The sequence below is a fragment of the Ruditapes philippinarum genome, unplaced genomic scaffold, assembly GCF_026571515.1.
Source record: "Ruditapes philippinarum isolate M1 unplaced genomic scaffold, ASM2657151v2 ctg4289_1_1_1_1, whole genome shotgun sequence".
In the NCBI taxonomy this organism is placed as follows: domain Eukaryota; kingdom Metazoa; phylum Mollusca; class Bivalvia; order Venerida; family Veneridae; genus Ruditapes; species Ruditapes philippinarum.
The window spans coordinates 74,299-93,586 of record NW_026859089.1 but is presented as its reverse complement, the minus strand read 5'-3'; the positions used below and the strand labels follow the sequence as shown (position 1 = coordinate 93,586).

The following is a 19,288-nucleotide window of genomic DNA, read 5'->3' as shown; positions in this document are numbered from 1 at the left end:
CAATAACTAAAGAACGCTTAGGCCTAGGAACTTCAAACTTGGTATGGTGATTGGTCATGACCAGCAGATGACCCCTATTGATTTTGGGTTCAAGGGGTCAAAGGTCAAGGTCACATTGACTTGTAGTTAAAAACGGTTTCCTCTCAATACCTAAAGGACGCTTAGGCCTAGAAACTTCAAACTTGGTATGATGATTGTTCATGACCAGCAGATGAAACCTATTGATTTTTGGGTCAATGGGTCAAAGGTCAAGAACACATTGACCTTGTCTGTAAAAACAGTTTCTGCTCAATAAATAAAGAACACTTAGGCCTAGGAACTTCAAACTTGGTATGATGATTGTTCATGACCAGCAGATGACCCTATTGATTTTAGGGTCAAGGTGTCAAAGGTCAAGCTCACATTGACCTTGTAGGTAAAAATGGTTACTGATCAGTAACTAAAGAACTCTTAGGCCTATAAAACTTCAATCATGGTATGATGATTTTTCATGACCAGCAGATGACCTTTATTGATTTTGGCGTCAAAGGTCAAGGTCACATTGACCTTGTAGATAAAAACAGATTCTCATCAATAACTAGAGAATGTTTAGGCCTAGGAACTTCAAACTTGGTATGATCATTGCTCATGACCAGTAGATAACCCCTATTGATTTTGGGGTCAAGGGGTCAGAGGTCAAGGTCATATTTATCTTGCTGGTTAAAACAGATGACGATCATTAACTTGACAACCCATGAGCTGTTGGCCCCCAAACTTCGTAGGTGCATTTGACTTGACAATTAGATGACCCTTATTGATTTTGGGGTCAAGGAGTCAAAGGTCAAGGTCATATAAACCTTGTAGGTGAAAACGGTTTCCGATCAATAACTTGACAAGCCCATAGCTGCTTGCCCTCAAACTTTGTAGGTGCATTGGTCTTGGCCAGTAGATGACCCCTATTAATTTTGGGGTCAAGGGGTCAGTGTCATATTGACCTTGTACTTAAAGACAGTTTCTGACCAATAACTCAACAACTCAAGTTGCCTTGGTTGAAATTTTCATATTAAACTAAAAATGCTTTTGGTATACACATTTCAAGGTCTTATGTAATATAACAACTTGTCTGTCATTAATGAGGCCTACATGATTCATTAAATTTATGCACATATTATTTTGGTAAGATTTGTAATAACTTAAATTGCTGCACACAACCTATGCGGTCACAATAATTATTACCTTGTGACTAGTCAGTACCAGTAGATAACCCTTATTAATTTTTTGTTCACTAGGTCAGAAGTCATGCATAATAACCTGATCACATGACTAATTGGCTGCCGATAGGGGGCATACATGTTTTACAAATATATCTTGTTTAATTTTGTCCGGGATATTTCTCATAAAATATTAAAGCTATGGACTTGAAACTTGATAGGATGATAGATCTATTTAGGAAGAAGTGCAGTGCTTAAGAACCGATACTCTGCACTTCTTATTTTTAGCTGGACTATACGAAGTATATGGAGAGCTGTCCTACTCGCCCCAGCGTTGGTCCAGATTTCAGATTTAAGTTTTGGTGCAGTAAAATATTTTTCACTATAACTTTTTCATTTCTTAAGATATCAACTTCAAACTTCAAATACATGTTCTTTATCATCAACCACACCTCATGTTACAAGGTTCATAACTCTAGCATCAAGGTTTTTAGATTTATCTCCCCATGAACTTAGAATTTTCCTAAAGAATATTATTTTTTACTGTAACTTCTTTATTATGCCCCCCTTCGAAGAAGAGGGGGTATATTGTTTTGCTAATGTCGGTCTGTCTGTCGGTCAGTCCGTCGGTACACCACATGGTTTCCGCTGATTATCTTAAAAAGTATTTATCACAAAGTCTTTATATTTCACATAGTGATTGGTCCATAACTAGTAAGATGACCCGTATTGAATTTTGGGGTCATAGGTTAAAGGTCAAGGTCACAGGGGACCTTAAATGTCAAAATGGTTTCCGCTGATTATCTTTAAAAGTATGCATCACAAAGTCCTTCATATTTCACAACAGTGATTGGTCATAAACCAAATAGATTGACCCCTATTGATTTAAGGGTCACTAGGTCAAAGGTCAAGGTCAAAGGGGCCTTAAATGTCAAAATGGTTTCCGCTGATTATCTTGAAAATTATGTATCACAAAGTCTTCATATTTCACACAGTGATTGGTCATCACTAGAAGATGACCCCTATTGATTTTAGGGTCACTAGGTCAAAGGTCAAGGTGACAGGGGCCTTAAATGTCAAAATGGTTTCCGCTGATTATCTTGAAAAGTATGTATTACAAAGTCTTCATATTTCACATAGTGATTGGTCATCACTAGTAGATGACCCTAGTGATTTTGGGGTCACTAGGTCAAATGTCAAGGTCACAGGGACCTTAAAATGTCAAAAAGGTTTCCACTGATTATCTTGAAAAGTATGTATCACAAAGTCTTCATATTTCACATAGTGATTGGTCATCACTAGTAGATGACCCCTATTGATTTTGGGGTCACTAGGTCAAAGGTCAAGGTCTCAGGGGCCTTAAATGTCAAAATGGTTTCAGCTGATTATCTTGAAAAGTATGTATCACAAAGTCTTCATATTTCACATAGTGATTGGTCATCACTAGTAGATGACCCGTATTGATTTTGGGGTCACTAGGTCAAAGGTCAAGGTCACAGGGACCTTAAAATGTCAAAATGGTTTCCGCTGATTATCTTGAAAAGTATTTATCACAAAGTCTTCATATTTTACATAGTGATTGGTCATAACTAGTAGATGACCCCTTTTGATTTTGGGGTCACTAGGTCAAAGGTCAAGTTCACAGGGACCTTAAATGTCAAAATGGTTTCCGCTGATAATCTTGAAAAGTATGTATCACTAAGTCTTCATATTTCACACAGTGATTGGTCATAACTAGTAGATGACCCCTATTGATTTTGGGGTCACTAGGTCAAAGGTCAAGGTCACAGGGGCCTTAAATGTCAAAATGGTTTCCGCTGATTATCTTGAAAAGTATTCATCACAAAGTCTTCATATTTCACATAGTGATTGGTCATAACTAGTAGATGACCCCTATTGATTTTGGGGTCACTAGGTCAAAGGTCAAGGTCACAGGGGCCTTAAATGTCAAAAGGGTTTCCGCTGATTATCTTGAAAAGTATGTATCACAAAGTCTTCATATTTCACATAGTGATTGGTCATAATTAGTAGATGACCCCTATTGATTTTGGGGTCACTAGGTCAAAGGTCAAGGTCAGAGGGGCCTTAAATGTCAAAAGGGTTTCCGCTGATTATCTTGAAAAGTATGTATCACAAAGTCTTCATATTTCACATAGTGATTGGTCATCACTAGTAGATGACCCTTTTGATTTTGGGGTCACTAGGTCAAAGGTCAAGGTCACAGGGACCTTAAAATGTCAAAAGGGTTTCCGCTGATTATCTTGAAAAGTATTCATCACAAAGTCTTCATATTTCACATAGTGATTGGTCATAACTAGTAGATGACCCCTATTGATTTTGGGGTCACTAGGTCAAAGGTCAAGGTCACAGGGGCCTTAAATGTCAAATGGGTTTCCGCTGATTATCTTGAAAAGTATTAATCGCAAAGTCTTCATATTTCACCTAGTTATTGGTCATAAGTAGTAGATGACCCCTATTGATTTTGGGGTCACTAGGTCAAAGGTCAAGGTCAGAGGGGCCTTAAATGTCAAAAGGGTATCCGCCGATTATCTTGAAAAGTACGTATCACAAAGTCTTCATATTTCACATAGTGATTGGTCATCACTAGTAGATGACCCTATTGATTTTGGGGTCACTAGGTCAAAGGTCAAGGTCACAGGGACCTTAAAATTTTAAAATGGTTTCCGCTGATTATCTTGAAAAGTATTTATCACAAAGTCTTCATATTTCACATAGTGATTGGTCATCACTAGTAGATGACCCCTAATGATTTTGGGGTCAAAGGTCAAGGTCACAGGGACCTTAAAATGTCAAAAGGGTTTCCGCTGATTATCTTGAAAAGGATGTATCACAAAGTCTTCATATTTCACATAGTGATTGGTCAAAACAAGAAGATGACCCCTATTGATTTTGGGGTCACTAGGTCAAAGGGCAAGGTCAGAGGGGCCTGAAATGTCAAAAGGGTTTCCACTGATTATCTTCAAAAGTATGTATCACAAAGTCTTCATATTTCACTTAGTGATTTGTCATCACTAGTAGATGACCCCTATTGATTTTGGGGTCACTAGGTCAAAGGTCAAGGTCACGGGGACCTTAAAATGTCAAAAGGGTTTCCCATGATTATCTTGAAAAGTATATATCACAAAGTCTTCATATTTCACATAGTGATTGGTCATCACTAGAAGATTGACCTCTATTGATTTTGGGGTCATTAGGTCAAAGGTCAATGTCACATTGGCCTTAAATGTCAAAAGGTTTCCGTTGATTTTTCCATAACTGAACACTTCCATGTACCAATTTTTGGCAAATTTCTGTAATAAAATTACCAAATTATGTGAGTCAATGGCTAGAAAGGGGGTATATGTGTCGTTCGACATTCTTGTTTCTTTAGGGATCAACTTCATACTTCAAATATATGTTCCTTATCATCAACACATCTCATGTGACAAGGTTCATACTCTAGCACCAAATATCTTTAGACCAGCCCCCCCCCCACCCCCCCCCCCCCCCTTGAATAAGAATTTCCTGTAACTTTTATTGTCCCCCGCCTTTTCGAAGAAAAAAGGGGGATATAGAAATCGGCTCCGTCCGTCTGTCTGTCCGTCCGTCCGTCACACTTTCGTGTCCGGTCCATAACTTTGTCATTTATGAAAGGAATTTGAAATAACTTGGCACAAATGTTTATTATAATAAGACGATGTGTCATGCGCAACAACCAGACCCTTACCTCCAGGGTCAAGGTCACACTTGCTCATTCAAGGTCAACATTGCCTATTTGAGGGTATATGTGGTGTCCGGTCCATAACTTTCTTATCTATGAAGGGATTTTGTAAATACTTGCCATAATTGTTCACAATAATCAGACGATGTGTCATGCGCAAAAACCAGTCTCCTACCTTCAAGGTCAAGGTCACACTTGGAGGTCAAATATTAACATAGTCTGTTACAGGGTATATTTTGTGTCCGGTCCATAACTTTGTCATTTATGAAAGGAATTTGAAATAACTTGGCACAAATGTTTGTTATAATAAGACGATGTGTCATGCGCAACAACCAGACCCCTACCTCCAGGGTCAAGGTCACACTTGCTCATTCAAGGTCAACATTGCCTATTTGAGGGTATATGTCGTGTCCGGTCCATAACTTTCTTATCTATGAAGGGATTTTGTAAATACTTGTCATAATTGTTCACAATAATCAGACGATGTGTCATGCGCAAAAACCAGTCACCTACCTTCAAGGTCAAGGTCACACTTGGAGGTCAAATATTAACATAGTCTGTTACAGGGTATATTTTGTGTCCGGTCCATAACTTTGTCATTTATGAAAGGAATTTGAAATTACTTGGCACAAATGTTTGTTTTAATAAGACGATGTGTCATGCGCAGTAACCAGACCCGTACCTTCAGGGTCAAGGTCGTACTTGCTCATTCAAGGTTAACATTGTCTATTTGAGGGTATATGTCGTGTCCGGTCCATAACTTTCTTATCTATGAAGGGATTTTGTAAATACTTGCCATAATTGTTCACAATAATCAGACGATGTGTCATGCGCAAAAACCGGTCACCTACCTCCAAAGTCAAGGTCACACTCTGAGGTCAAATACTTACATAGTCTGTTACAGGGTATATTTTGTGTCCGGTCCATAACTTTGTCATTTATCAAAGGAATTTGAAATTACTTGGCACAAATGTTTGTTATAATAAGACGATGTGTCATGCGCAACAACCAGACCCGTACCTTCGAGTCAAGTTCGTACTTGCACATTCAAGGTCAACATTGTCTATTTGAGGGTTTATGTCGTGTCCGGTCCATAACTTTCTTATCTATGAAGGGATTTTGTAAATACTTGCCATAATTGTTCACAATAATCAGACGATGTGTCATGCGCAAAAACCGGTCACCTACCTCCAAAGTCAAGGTCACACTTGGAGGTCAAATACTTACATAGTCTGTTACAGGGTATATTTTGTGTCAGGTCTATAACTTTTTCATAGATCAAAGGATTTTGAAAATACTTCGCACAAATAGTCACTATAATAAGAGGATGTGTCATGCGCAACACCTGCATCCCTACCTCCAAGGTCAAGGTCACACTTAGAGGTTAAAAATTAACATAGTCTGTTATAGGGTATATTTTTTGTCGAATCTAGAACTTCTTCATAGTTCAAGGGATTTTGGAATAACTTGGCACAAATAGTAACAATAATAAGCCGATATGTCAGGTACAACACCTGCACCCCTACCTGTTAAGGTCAAGGTCACACTTAGAGGTCAAAGGTGAAAAGAGTCTGTTATTTGGTATATTTTTTGTCCCGTCCATTACTTCTTCATAGATTAAGGGATTTTGAAAGTACTTGGCACAAATAGTCACAATGATTAGATGATATGTCATGCGTAACATCTGTGTCCCTACCTCCAAGGTCAAGGTCACACCTAGAGTTCAAATATTTACGTAGTCTGTTATAGGGTATATTTTGTGTCCAATCTATAACTTCTTCATAGTTCAAGGGATTTTGAAAATACTTGGCACAAATAGTCTCAATAATAAGACGTTATGTCATGCACAACACCTGCTCCCCTACCTCCAAGGTCAAGGTCACACTTAGAGGTCAAAGCTTAACATGATAGATTTTTAAATTCCGTGTTTCATTTTATTTTTTTAACAAATTTATTGTTACATTTGCAGATCTAGCATTGATCATAATTTTGGACTGAATGTCCTGAGATCCATACCTCAATTTTTTGAAATAGCACAATTTTATGCTTCATATAAAACTCCCGGGGCGGGGGACGTTGGTAACTCTGTTACAAATTCTTGTTTCTTAAGGGATCAACTTCATACTTCAAAACCAAATATATAGTTTCCTTATCATCAACCACATCTTGACAAGGTTCATAACTGAAGTACCAATATTGCAAGAATTACCTCCCCGTTAACTGATATTTTTTTAATTGAAAAATGTTATTTTTTTACTATAACTTCTTTAGTTTTAAAGGTATCTACCTGAAACTTCAAATACATTATAACATATTCCTTATCATCAACCAGATTTTATGTGACAAGGTTCATAACTCTTGAAGCAATATTTTCAGATTTATCTTCCTTTGAACTTAGAAATTTCTTTAAGAAATATAACTTCTTTACTTCTTTACTTTTTAAGGTATCTACTTTAAACTTCAAATATATATTTCTTATCATTACACACATGTTGTGTGACAAAGTCCATAAGTCTAGTGTGACTATTTCCAGAATTTTTCCCCCTTGAACTTGGAATTTATGTTTACAACAATAATTTCTTTTCATAAGAAGAAATATATTTATATCGTAATTGATTTTTCTGTCATAGTTTTGTCTTCTTCAATACTGCGTCCAGTATTTAATTAGTCGAGCTTTGCTGTCTCCTGTGACAGCTCTTGTTTGAGTTATTGCCCTTTGTTAATTTTCTTATTGGCCGGGTTGCACAGGTGCTAACCTGGGTTATAGTATCCTGTATGGTGCGGGCGGGGAAAAAACCTTCTTAACAGTTTTCTCAGCAGCTACTTATCAAAACCTCTTGATATTTGGCATACAGCATTAACATGTGGTCCCATAACGTGGGATTCGATTTTAGGTCTGTCGCTCATCTACTTGCTGTTTGCCGACTTAGTTAAATTTTCAACATTAATGGTCAATAGCAGGAAATTTTTGTAACAGTTTTTTCAGCTACTACTTATCACAGCCTCTTGATATTTGGCATACAGCATTAACATGTAGTCCCATAACATGGGATTTGATTTCAGGTCTGTCGCTCATCTACTTCCTGTTTGCCGACTTAATTAAATTTTCAACATTAATGGTCAAATTAGTAGGAAATTTTCATAACAGTTTTCTCAGCAACTACTTACCACAGCCTCTTGATATGTGGTTTACAGCATTGACATGTGGTCCCATATTGTGGGATTCCATTTCAGGTCTGTTGGTCATCCACTTCCGGTGTAACAACTTAGTTAAATTTTCAAAATCATTGGTCAGTGGTCCAAAATTTAAGTAACATCACAGCCTCATGATATTTTGTATACATATGCAACCCGGCCTTTTCTGTCTTTGACCCATTTTTTTTATTTTTGTCCAGGCTATTTCTCATTAATTATAAAAGCTATGGACTTGAAACTTCATGGGATAATAGATCTTATTGAGATAAAGTATAGTGTTCAAAAACCGTTACTCTGTACTTGATGATTTTCAAGTTATTGCCCTTTGTTAATTTTCTTATTTTATTTTTGTCCGGGCTATTTTTCATTAATTATTAAATTAAGCTATGGACTTGAAACTTCATGGGATAATAGATCTCATTGAGATAAAGTGTAGTGTTCAAAAACTGGTACTCTATACTTGATGTTTTTTAAGTTATTGCCCTTTGTTAATTTTCTTACTTTATTTTGTCTGGGTCATTTCTCCTAAACTGTAAAAGCTATGGACTTGAAACTTCATAGGATGATAGATCTTATTGTAAAGAAGTGCAGTGCACTATAACTGTTACTCAGCACTTCTTATTTATTGAGTTATTGCCCTTTGTTAATTTTCATATTTCATTTTTGTGCGGGCCATTTCTCATAAAACTTCATAGGATGATAGATCTCATTTAGATGAAGTGCAGTGCACAAAAACTGATACTCCATGATTTTTGTATTTTCCGACGCAGTCAGGAAATACAATGCTGACATTCAATCTCTGGCACAGAATTTCTCGACAAACCTAACAACAAGTAGTTCTCAAAACAGTTTAAAACTAGGGATGTAAAAGAAAGAAATATTTTTATTTTATTACAAGTATTCAACAAATTACAGCGCATTCAAAGTTTAAAAGTAGCCTTGGCTTATAGAATTGACAATAAATGCACAATCACAAATTACACAGAAGAATATCATTTTGATCAATGAAAATGCTATTTTTAGCAATGTCAATTACTGAATACTTCATAGAGTAGTACACAAATAAACAAGTTATATAACTGTGTCATCCATATTTCCCAGTTATTTCCCTTTTTTCACTTTGAAAATAGGGCCTTGTATGGTTAACCTATTTCGGCAAGTTGGATTTATCTTAAATTTCTCCTAATTGCTTAATTTCTTTAATGATATCTTTCATATTTAGTAGGTGGATACCTTTGATGGTCCTCTAAATTTTTGTGGAGGTCTCTAGGGTCAAAGTCAAGGTCACTGGTTTAAAAAATAAATATAAACATTTTTGCTCATACAGCCTTTATTTTTAGTTCACCTGTCACAAAGTGACAGGGTGAGCTTTTGTGATCGCTTTTCGTCCGGCGTCCGTCCGGCGCCCGGCGTCCGTAAACTTTTACTTTAAATGACATCTCCTCATAAACCACTAGGCCAATTTCATCCAAACTTCACAGGAATGTTCCTTTGGTGGTCACCTTTAAAAATTGTTCAAAGAATTTAATTCCATGCAGAACTCTGGTTGCCATGGCAACCGAAAGAAAAAACTTTTAATATCTTCTCTTAAAAAACCCTAAGAGCTAGAGCTTAGATATTTGGCATGAAACATCTTCTTGTGAGTGTTTACCAAGTTTGTTCAAATAAAAGCCCTGGGGTCAAAATTGGCCCCGCCCCAGGGGGTCATTGATTTTCCCTATATGCATATAGTAAAAACTTAAAAAACTTCTTTTAAAGAACTCAAAGAGCTAGAGCTAAGATATTTAGCATCAAACATGTTCTAATAGGTGTCTACCAAGTTTGTTCAAATAAAAGCCCTGGGGTCAAAATTGGTCCCGCCCCAGGGGGGTCATTGATTTTCCTTATATGTGTATAGCAAAAATTAAAAAAATCTTCTTTGAAAAAACCCAAATAGCTAGAGTTTAGATATTAAGCATGAAACATCTTCTAGTGAGTGTCTACAAAGTTTGTTCAAATAAAAGACCTGGGGTCAACATTGGGCTAGCCCCGGGGGTCATTGATTTTCCCTTATGTGTATAGCAAAAACTTAAAATCTTCTTTGAAAAAACCCAAATAGCTAGAGTTTAGATATTAAGCATGAAACATCTTCTAGTAAGTGTCTACAAAAGTTGTTCAAATAAAAGCCCTGGGGTCAAAACTGGCCCCGCCCCAGGGGTGTCATTGTTTTTAACTGTATGTATATAGTAAAAACTTTAAAAAATCTTCTTTTAAAAAGCCCAATGAGCTAGAGCTTAGATGTTTAGCATGAAACATCTTCTTATGGGTGTGGGGGTGGGCTATATACAGGTGAGCGACCTCAGGGCCATCATGGCCCTCTTGTTTAGTTGATGTCTTAGTTTAATACAAACATGCCAAGGGAGGTCCTCCTTCTTTGGGTGTAGTAAGGGTCATTTGGGTCAAGGTCAATGTTACCAATATCAAGGTCACCAATGTTAAAAATAGATTTTAACATTTTTACAGGTGTATTGACCTTATTTTATAGACAGATGTTAAATATAATTGATAGAAACATAAACTTTGATGGAGTTAGTGGTCAGTTGGGTCAAGGTCACCAGTACTAAAAATAGATTTTTACACATTTGCTCATACAGCCTTTATTAAGTGACAGATATATTTTATATTTGGTAGAAAGATAACTTTCATGGTTTTCATCCTTATGATTGGGGTAGGGATCAGTGGGTCAAGGTCACTTGTGCTAAAAATAGATTTTTACACTTTTGCCCATACAGCTTTTATTTGCTCACCTGAGCATATGCTCAGGGTGAGCTATTAGGATCACTCTTCGTCCGTCGTACGTCGTCCGTCGTACGTTGTCCGTTCACACTTTTCAAACGACATCTCCTCTGAAACCATAAGGCAGATCATAATGAAACTTCACAGGGATGTTCCTTGTGTGAAGCCTTAACAAAGTTGTTCAAAGAATTCCATTCCATGCAGAACTCTGGTTGCCATGGCAACCAAAAGAAAAAACTTTAAACATCTTCTTCTAAAAAACCCAAAGAGCTAGAGCTTAGATATTTGGCATGAAACATCTTCTAGTGAGTGTCTACTAAGATTGTTCAAATAAAATCCCTGGGGTCAAAATTTTGATGGAAAAAATCAACGCAAAATAGTGATTATTGGCAATTTTGAGATGTCCCCTAGTTGCCATGGTAACAGGAAATTTCAGACTGAGCATGTTGTTACAAAGGCAATGGTCCAGTCAACATTTGTGCAAAGTTTGATTAGTATTGAAGCAGTTTTTATAGTTTTATAGCAACTTGAACTTGTAACGGGAGACTTTTCAATGAAAACAGCCATTTTTCACAAAATGCTCATCGGGTAATGGGTTAAACAAAAACAAGTGTTGGGGGCCTAAATAAGGCATTTTTCCACCATTTGAGACAACAAAAAAGGGGGGTGAAAAGGTGTTAAAAGGTGTGTTTATAACGTAATGGGTTAAAATTGAAATTTTCAGTTTCTGCAATCTTACAGTGAAAATGCATATACAATGTTAAAGTCGGATGTGCAGGTATTTAACCAAAAAAATACAAGTCAATCTCAAATTTCGTCATGGTCAGATGTTTTTTGACAGTCATCCCCCTTTAATAAACTTGGAAAAGATTTAAAAATTCACAATTTCTAATCATTATCTTGGCTACAAATATGCAATATGCAATTTGTAAAAGATTAATACTCAGAATACGTTTAGTTTCAGGGTCTTGAACTTTGTATAAAAATGGTTTGTGTTAACATTGAATAGTTTTAAGGGCCTTGAGCTTAGAATGAAAAAAAGGTATGTGCAAACAAATTTTACTCTAAATATTATTATAACATTTGAAATTTTGTCTGCATGCGGGGGCATTCGGGGCATTACAACACATTTCTAGTTGAAGTTACATTTTATTTATCACTTCGAGTACATGCTAAGGGCTTTATAGTTTGTGACAATAATCACCTTGACGTCCAAACAAACAACTCGAACATAACAAAAATATAATTTATGGAAAAATAACTTAGAAAATGATTCGGAAAGGTATGTGCAAACAAATTTTAATCTAAATATTATTATAACATTTGAAATTTTGTCTGCATGGGGGGGCATTCATGGCATTACAACACATTTCTAGTTGATGTCACATTTTATTTATCACTTCTAGTACATGCTAAGGGCTTTATAGTTTGTGACAATAAACACCTTGACGTCCAAACAAACAACTCGAACATGAAACAAATATAATTTATGCAAAAATAACTTAAAAAATGATTCGGAAAACATATATGATCTGTCTAAGAAACATATTTATTTAAAGCATAAAGTTATAATTTAACTGACAACAAATCCATTTGGACATACATTGTTTTGCTTATGTGTGAAAATATGACTATAAAATCTTTGGTACAGAATGCTACAGATTGAATGCTACATTGAAAACCACAAAAATTTGAAGCCTGCATTTTTTTTTTTACAGAAACAGTATCTGTTTTAATTTTAAAGGCAGTGTTTTAATCATGCAGGTGCATGTTTTATATGATAAGATACCAAAAAAAGACCCTTTAATTTTCTTTATCTTTGACAGTTTTCTCTTCTCTTAAAGCTTTTGGTAAAAACTTGAACCATTGAGCCAATATGTTCATTGCTGGTTCTTGCAGAATTGAAGGTAGATGAAGATAAACAAATGGTAAAGTTTTTGCCATAAAACCACTATAATAGAATGGTTGTGCATTTTTCTCTGATACTGCCTTTACAATGGTATTAACTATAGAGGAGAGGTCTGCACTTGTTGTTGACTCATGATTATTAAACTTGAATACTGGAGTAAAACATTCTTTCCCAAAATCATCTTTTACTGTTGGAGGGGCACAAGACCACCATCTTTCAGCTACTGCCATTTTGTCGTATGCTAATATTCCTGAAATATAAATATTTAAGCTTTAAATTTGGTTTACTGTAGAAGTGCATCATGCTGTAAAGACAATCAATCCGAAGGCTCACCTAAGCAAACTCGGGGTGAGCTTTAAGGATCGTTGCATGTCCATGGTCTGTCGTCCTCGAGTCCGTCTACATTTAGTTTGTTTACACTCTAGTGGGCACATTTTTTCCTCATTTGTAGCCAAACTTGGTCAGGATGTTTATCCCAGTGATTGCTCAGATTATTTAGTACATGGGTCATTTTGGATGAAAAACTAGGTCACAGGAGCCAAAAATAGAAAAAACATGTTAACACATAATAGGCTACCGTTTGACTTTCTATCTTCATATCCTAACAATTGGCGAGATATGTTGTTTAGATGAATTCTAGCACAAGTTCGAATATGGGTATATTTTGGTTCAAAAGTAGGTCACGCAATATTTTGTAAATTGGACGGAAAAGTTGTTTAGATGATTTCTAGCTTAAGTTCAATAAGGGTCATCTGGGGTTACACAGCCCAAATATGGAAAAACCTTATAAGCTCTCTAGAAGTAACATTTTCAGCCAAAATATCCTAAAAAATTTTCAGAAAGGTTGTTTAGATGATTTCTAGGTCAAGTTCAAATTTTGGTTAAAACTCAGGGATTTTTTCCAGGATTTTGGGAATTCCAAAAAGTCAAGGTTGCTGGAGGGGGTATTTATCACCTTGATGGCTCTAGTTATAAGTTATAATAAGTAGGGAGTCCTAAACACTGACGAATGCATGACCTTTATCTTTTTATCCCCTGCCGATGGAATCAGGAGAGGGATATAACAATGTTTTGGTGTTGTTCTTCTATCCGTCCGGCCGTCCGAATTTCGTTTCCGGACTAGTTCTTTGCAACTACTGGCTGGAATTCAACGAAACTTTATAGGAATCATCAATATCAAGAGGAGATGCGCATATCGTCAGCTTGTTCCGGTCAGACCCTTTAACTCAGAGTTATGGCCCTTGATTAGTTATGCAGTATGCATAAAGAGTAAAAATTGTTTCCGCGCTACTTCTCTGCTACTACTGGCTGGAATTCAACAAAACTTAATGGGAACCTTCAATACCAAGAGGAGATGCACATATCGTCGCCTTGTTATGGTCAGACACTTTAACTCAGAGTTATGGCCCTTGATTAGTTATGCAGTATGCATAAAGAGTAAAAATGGTTTCCGCGCTACTTCTCTGCTACTGCTGGCTGGAATTCAACAAAACTTTATGGGAACCTTCAATACCAAGAGGAGATTGGCATATCTTCGCCTTGTTCCGGTCAGACACTTTAACTCAAGAGTTATGGCCCTTGATTAGTTATGCAGTATGTATAAAGAACAATATTCGTTTCCGCGCTACTTCTCTGCAACTACTGGCTGGAATTCAATGAAACTTTATGGGAACCTTTAATAACAAGAGGAGATGCGCATATCATCGCTTTGTTCCGGTCAGACACTTTAACTCAGAGTTATGGCCCTTGATTAGTTATGCAGTATGCATAAAGAGTAAAAATCGTTTCTGCGCTACTTCTCTGCAACTACTGGCTGGAATTCAAGGAAACTTTATAGGAATCATCAATATCAAGAGGATATGTGCATATCGTCAGCTTGTTCCAGTCAGACCCTTTAACTCAGAGTTATGGCCCTTGATTAGTTTTGCAGTATGCATAAAGAGTAAAAATCGTTTCCGCCCTACTTCTCTGCAACTACTGGATGAAATTCAAGGAAACTTTATAGGAATCATCAATATCAAGAGGATATGTGCATATCGTCAGCTTTGTTCTGGTCAGACCCTTAAACTCAGAGTTATGGCCCTTGATTAGTTATGCAGAATGCATATAGAGTAAAAATCATTTCCGCGCTACTTCTCTGCTACTAGTCTGGCTGGAATTCAACAAAACTTTATTTGAACCTTCAATACCAAGAGGAGATGCGCATATCGTCGCCTTGTTCCGGTCAGACACTTAAACTCAGAGTTCTGGCCCTTGATTAGTTGTGCAGTATGCATATAGAACAATATTCGTTTCCACGCTACTTCTCTGCAACTACTGACTTGAATTCAATGAAACTTTATGGGTACATTCAGTTCCAAGAGGAGATGCGTATATCGTCGCCTAATGTTCCGGTCAGTCACTTCAACTCAAGAGTTATGGCCCTTGATTAGTTATGCAGTACTGGCTGGAATTCAACAAAAGTTCATAGGAATCATCAATATCAAGAGGAGATGCGCATTATAGTTGGCTTGTTCTGGTCAGACACTTTAACTCAGAGTTATGGCCCTTGATTAGTTTTGCAGTATGCATATAGAGCAAACTTTATGGGAACCTTCAATACAAAGAGGAGATGTGCATATCACCACCTTGTTCCTGTCAGACACTTTAACTCATAGTAATGGCCCTTGATTAGTTATGCAGTATGCATATAGAGAAATAATTGTTTCCGCGCAACTTCTCTGCAACTACTGGCTGGAATTCAATTAAACTTTATGCGAACCATTAATACCAAGAGGAGATGTGCATATTGTTGCCTTGTTCATTACAGAGTTATGGCCCTTGATTAGTTATGTAGTATGCATATAGAGCAATATTGCTTTTTCTTTGCAACTGCTGTATTGATTTCAATAAAACTTTATGGCAACCATGGATACACAAAGGCAATTTACATCTCATTGGCATGTCAAGATATTACTATTTAACACAGAGTTACGGCTCTGTTATTGCCCTGAATATTTATCAAGTACAAAGAATATTACTGTTTATGCCATGATAAATATATAAATAAAGCCTTATGTCTTCAGTTGTTGTGTAAGTAATAACCAGTTCTCGGCGGGGGATATAAATTCAACGAATTTGCTTGTAAGGATCTAGGCTCCAGGGAGAGGATATAAGTTGCACAATATAATATTATACATAATAATATATAAAAACATTGTATCGAAATTAAAATATTGATGTGATGTTTGTTGTTTTAAATCAGTGTTTTAAAGTTATTTACGCAAAAAAGAAAGCATATATAAACTGCTGTAAGGTGACCATGGGCCTCTTGTTTTTTTTTTTTTAGAAATTAGTATTTTTTACTCAAACTTCTTCATTCCTTATAGGATTTACTTCAAACTCCCACATCATAATAATATGACCAGGTTTATAAATCTAGCATCCATAATTTCAGAATTATCTCCTCCTTGAACTTTCAATTTTTAACCAGGTTTTCAACGAATGCAGAAGTGGGCGGGCGGGCCTTTGGGCGGGCAGGCGTCAACTTTTGGTTTCTGCTCAATAACTTTAGTTTGCTTTGGCCTATTGACACGAAACTTGGTGTTGACACCAACGTTGGTGTGGAGGTAGCTTATATCAAGAGGCAGCCTGGGATTGCTACCCAGGTGTCTGCGATCAAGGTCAAGGTCACTGTTACTAAACATAGAAATTCAGTTTCTGCTCAATAACTTGAGTTTGCTTTGGCCTATTGATGCTTAATTTGATGTGTAGGTAGCTTATATCAAGAGACAGTGTGGGATTGCTACCCAAGTGTCTGTGATTAAGGTCAAGGTCACTGTTACTAAAAATAGAAATTCAGTTTCAGCTCAATAACTTGAGTTTGCATTGGCCTATTGACACTAAACTTGGTGTATGGATAGCTTATATCAAGAGGCAGCATGGGATTGCTACCCAGGTGTCAGTGGTCAAGGTCACTGATACTAAAAATAGAAATTCAGTTTCTGCTCAATAACTTGAGTTTGCTTTGGCCTATTGACACCAAATGTGATGAATGGGTTGCTTGTATCAAGAGGCAGCTTTGGATTGCTACCCAAGTGTCTGTGATCAAGGTTAATATATTCAGTTTTCACGTAATAACTTGAGTTTGCTTTGACATTTTGACACCAAACTTGCTGTGTGGCAGCTTTGGATTGCCACTTAGATATCTGGGGTCAAGGTCATTTGCTTGCAATAGAATTTTCAGCTTCTACTCAATAACTTCAGTTCACTTTGACCTATTGATTGCTGTCACATAAAAACTGTATGATGGTCGTTGAAAACCTGGTTTTCGTCGCATTGCGGCGCTTCTTGTTCTTTCATTTTTGTGTAGCCTCTACGGAGAAGTGGCGACATATAGGGATCACTTCTCCGTCGTCTGTCTGTCTGTCCGTCCATCCGTCACAAATCTTGCCCGGACTACTCCTCATAAACTACTGGTGCAATTTCATCCAAACTTTACAGAAATGATCAGTACCAAGTCTAGTTGTGCATATTGTCAGCATTTTCCGGTTCAATGATTTTTGTCAGAGTTATGGCCCTTTAATAATTTTTATTTTTAAAGTTTGTCCGGACTACTTCTCTTATACCACTAATGCAATTTCAATGAAACTTTACAGGATTGATCTGTAGGTCAAGTCCTTGCGCATATTGCACGGGTTTTCCGGTTAAATGATTTTTGGCCGAGTTATGGCCCTTTGATAAAAAGGTGTTTTTTCTGTGTGTTGCCATATACACAAAAGCTTGTCCGGATTACTCCTCATAAACTACTGGTACAATTTCATCCAAACTTTACAGGAATGATCAGTACCAAGTCTAGTTGTGCATATTGTCAGCATTTTCCGGTTCAATGATTTTTGTCAGAGTTCTGGCCCTTTAAAAAAATTTATTTTTAAAGTTTGTCTGGACTACTTCTCTTATACCGATAATGCAATTTCAATGAAACTTTACAGGATTGATCTGTAGCTCAAGTCCTTGCGCATATTGCATGGGTTTTCCGGTTGAATGATTTTTGGCCGAGTTATGGCCCTTTGATAAAAAGGTGTTTTTTTTTCTGTGTGTTGCCAGATACACAAAAAGCTTGTCCGAACAACTCCTCATAAACTACTGGTGCAATTTTATCCAAACTTTACAGGAATGATCAGTACCAAGTCTAGTTGTGCACTGTCCGTCTGTCTGTCCGTCTGTCACAAAACTTGTCCCAACATGAAATTGGCCATCATGAGGCGACACATATGATCACTGATCGCCCTTGTTTAACTTTCTTATTTCTTGACTTAAATTAAAAATATACATTATTATCAACACCTACATCATATGTGATTAGTTTATAAATTGTGGGTTTCCATGGGTATTTTCATTTTGAACTCAAATTTAACTTCTTCTTTGAATCTATAAATGGTATTATTATGCCCCCCTTCAAAGAAGTGGGGGTATATTGCTTTGCATTTGTCTGTCGGTCGGTCCGTAGGTCCATAGACCAAATGGTTTCCGAGTGATAACTAAAGAACGCTTAGGCCTAGGAACTTCAAACTTGGAAGGATGATTGTTCATGACCAGTAGATGACCCCCATTGATTTTGAGGTCAAGGGGTCAAAGGTCAAGGTCACATTGACCTTGTAGGTAAAAACAGTTTCCGAGTGATAACTTAAGAACCCTTAGGCCTAGGACACTTTCTGATCAATATCCTGGGCCCTTTACCTTCAAACTTTGCAGGTGCATTGGTCTTGGCCAGTAGTTAACCCCTATTGATTTAGGGTCATATTGACCTTGTATGTAAAGACTGTTTCTGACCAATAACTCAGCAACTCAAGTTGCCTTGGTTGATATTTTTTTATTAAACTAAACATCCTTTTGGTATACACATTTCAAGGTCTTATGTCATATAACAACTTGGCTGTCATTAATGAGGCCTACATGATTCAAAAAATTATTGCATATATTATTTGGTAAGATTTGAAATAACTTGGTCATAAAATTGCTGCACACAACCTTTGCGGTCACAATTACCTAGTGACTAGTCATGACCAGTAATTAACCCATATTGATGTCACTAGGTCAAAAGTCAGTCATAATAAACTGATCACATGACTAATTGGCTGCCCATAGGGGGCATACATGTTTTACAAACATACATGTACAGTCCGACCCCGGTTATTCGACAACCCATTATTCGAATACCCGGCATTATCCGAAGTTGATCTATGGTCCCGTTTTCATCTCTATATAAACTAATATAAATACCATCGTATTATTCGAAATGCATTATCCGAATACCTCCTATTTTTCGAAGCAAAATTTCGGTCCCGATTATATCATTATATAAGAATTTCACACCTATTATTCGAAGCCAGACTAATTGGCACTGATTGACTCGCTGACCGTCCCGACTTGTGAAAAACTTTGCGGAAAAACTTCTAACAACGGTGCGTGTATTTAGTTAATCGTGATAATAACAATTTGCGTGTACATTTGCAACTT

The 19,288-nt window shown here is 36.8% G+C and overlaps 1 protein-coding gene and 1 long non-coding RNA gene across 3 annotated transcripts in view; one reads left to right on the top strand and one right to left on the bottom strand.

The window, feature by feature from the left end:
- Window positions 1-11,051: 11,051 nt before the first annotated feature.
- Window positions 11,052-19,288, bottom strand: part of LOC132755167 (11-beta-hydroxysteroid dehydrogenase type 2-like) — a 57,242-nt gene continuing 49,005 nt past the window's right edge. For both annotated transcript variants that reach the window (XM_060745976.1, XM_060745975.1), the window contains one exon: window positions 11,052-13,040. In XM_060745976.1, the coding sequence (XP_060601959.1) occupies window positions 12,685-13,040 (356 nt within the window). In that variant the 3' untranslated portion in view covers window positions 11,052-12,684. The remainder of the gene's footprint in view (window positions 13,041-19,288) is intronic.
- The window catches only part of LOC132755170 (uncharacterized), a 40,739-nt gene continuing 34,487 nt past the window's right edge, over window positions 13,037-19,288 (top strand). The window contains exon 1 of the long non-coding RNA XR_009629171.1: window positions 13,037-17,851. This is a non-coding gene — a long non-coding RNA (uncharacterized LOC132755170). The remainder of the gene's footprint in view (window positions 17,852-19,288) is intronic.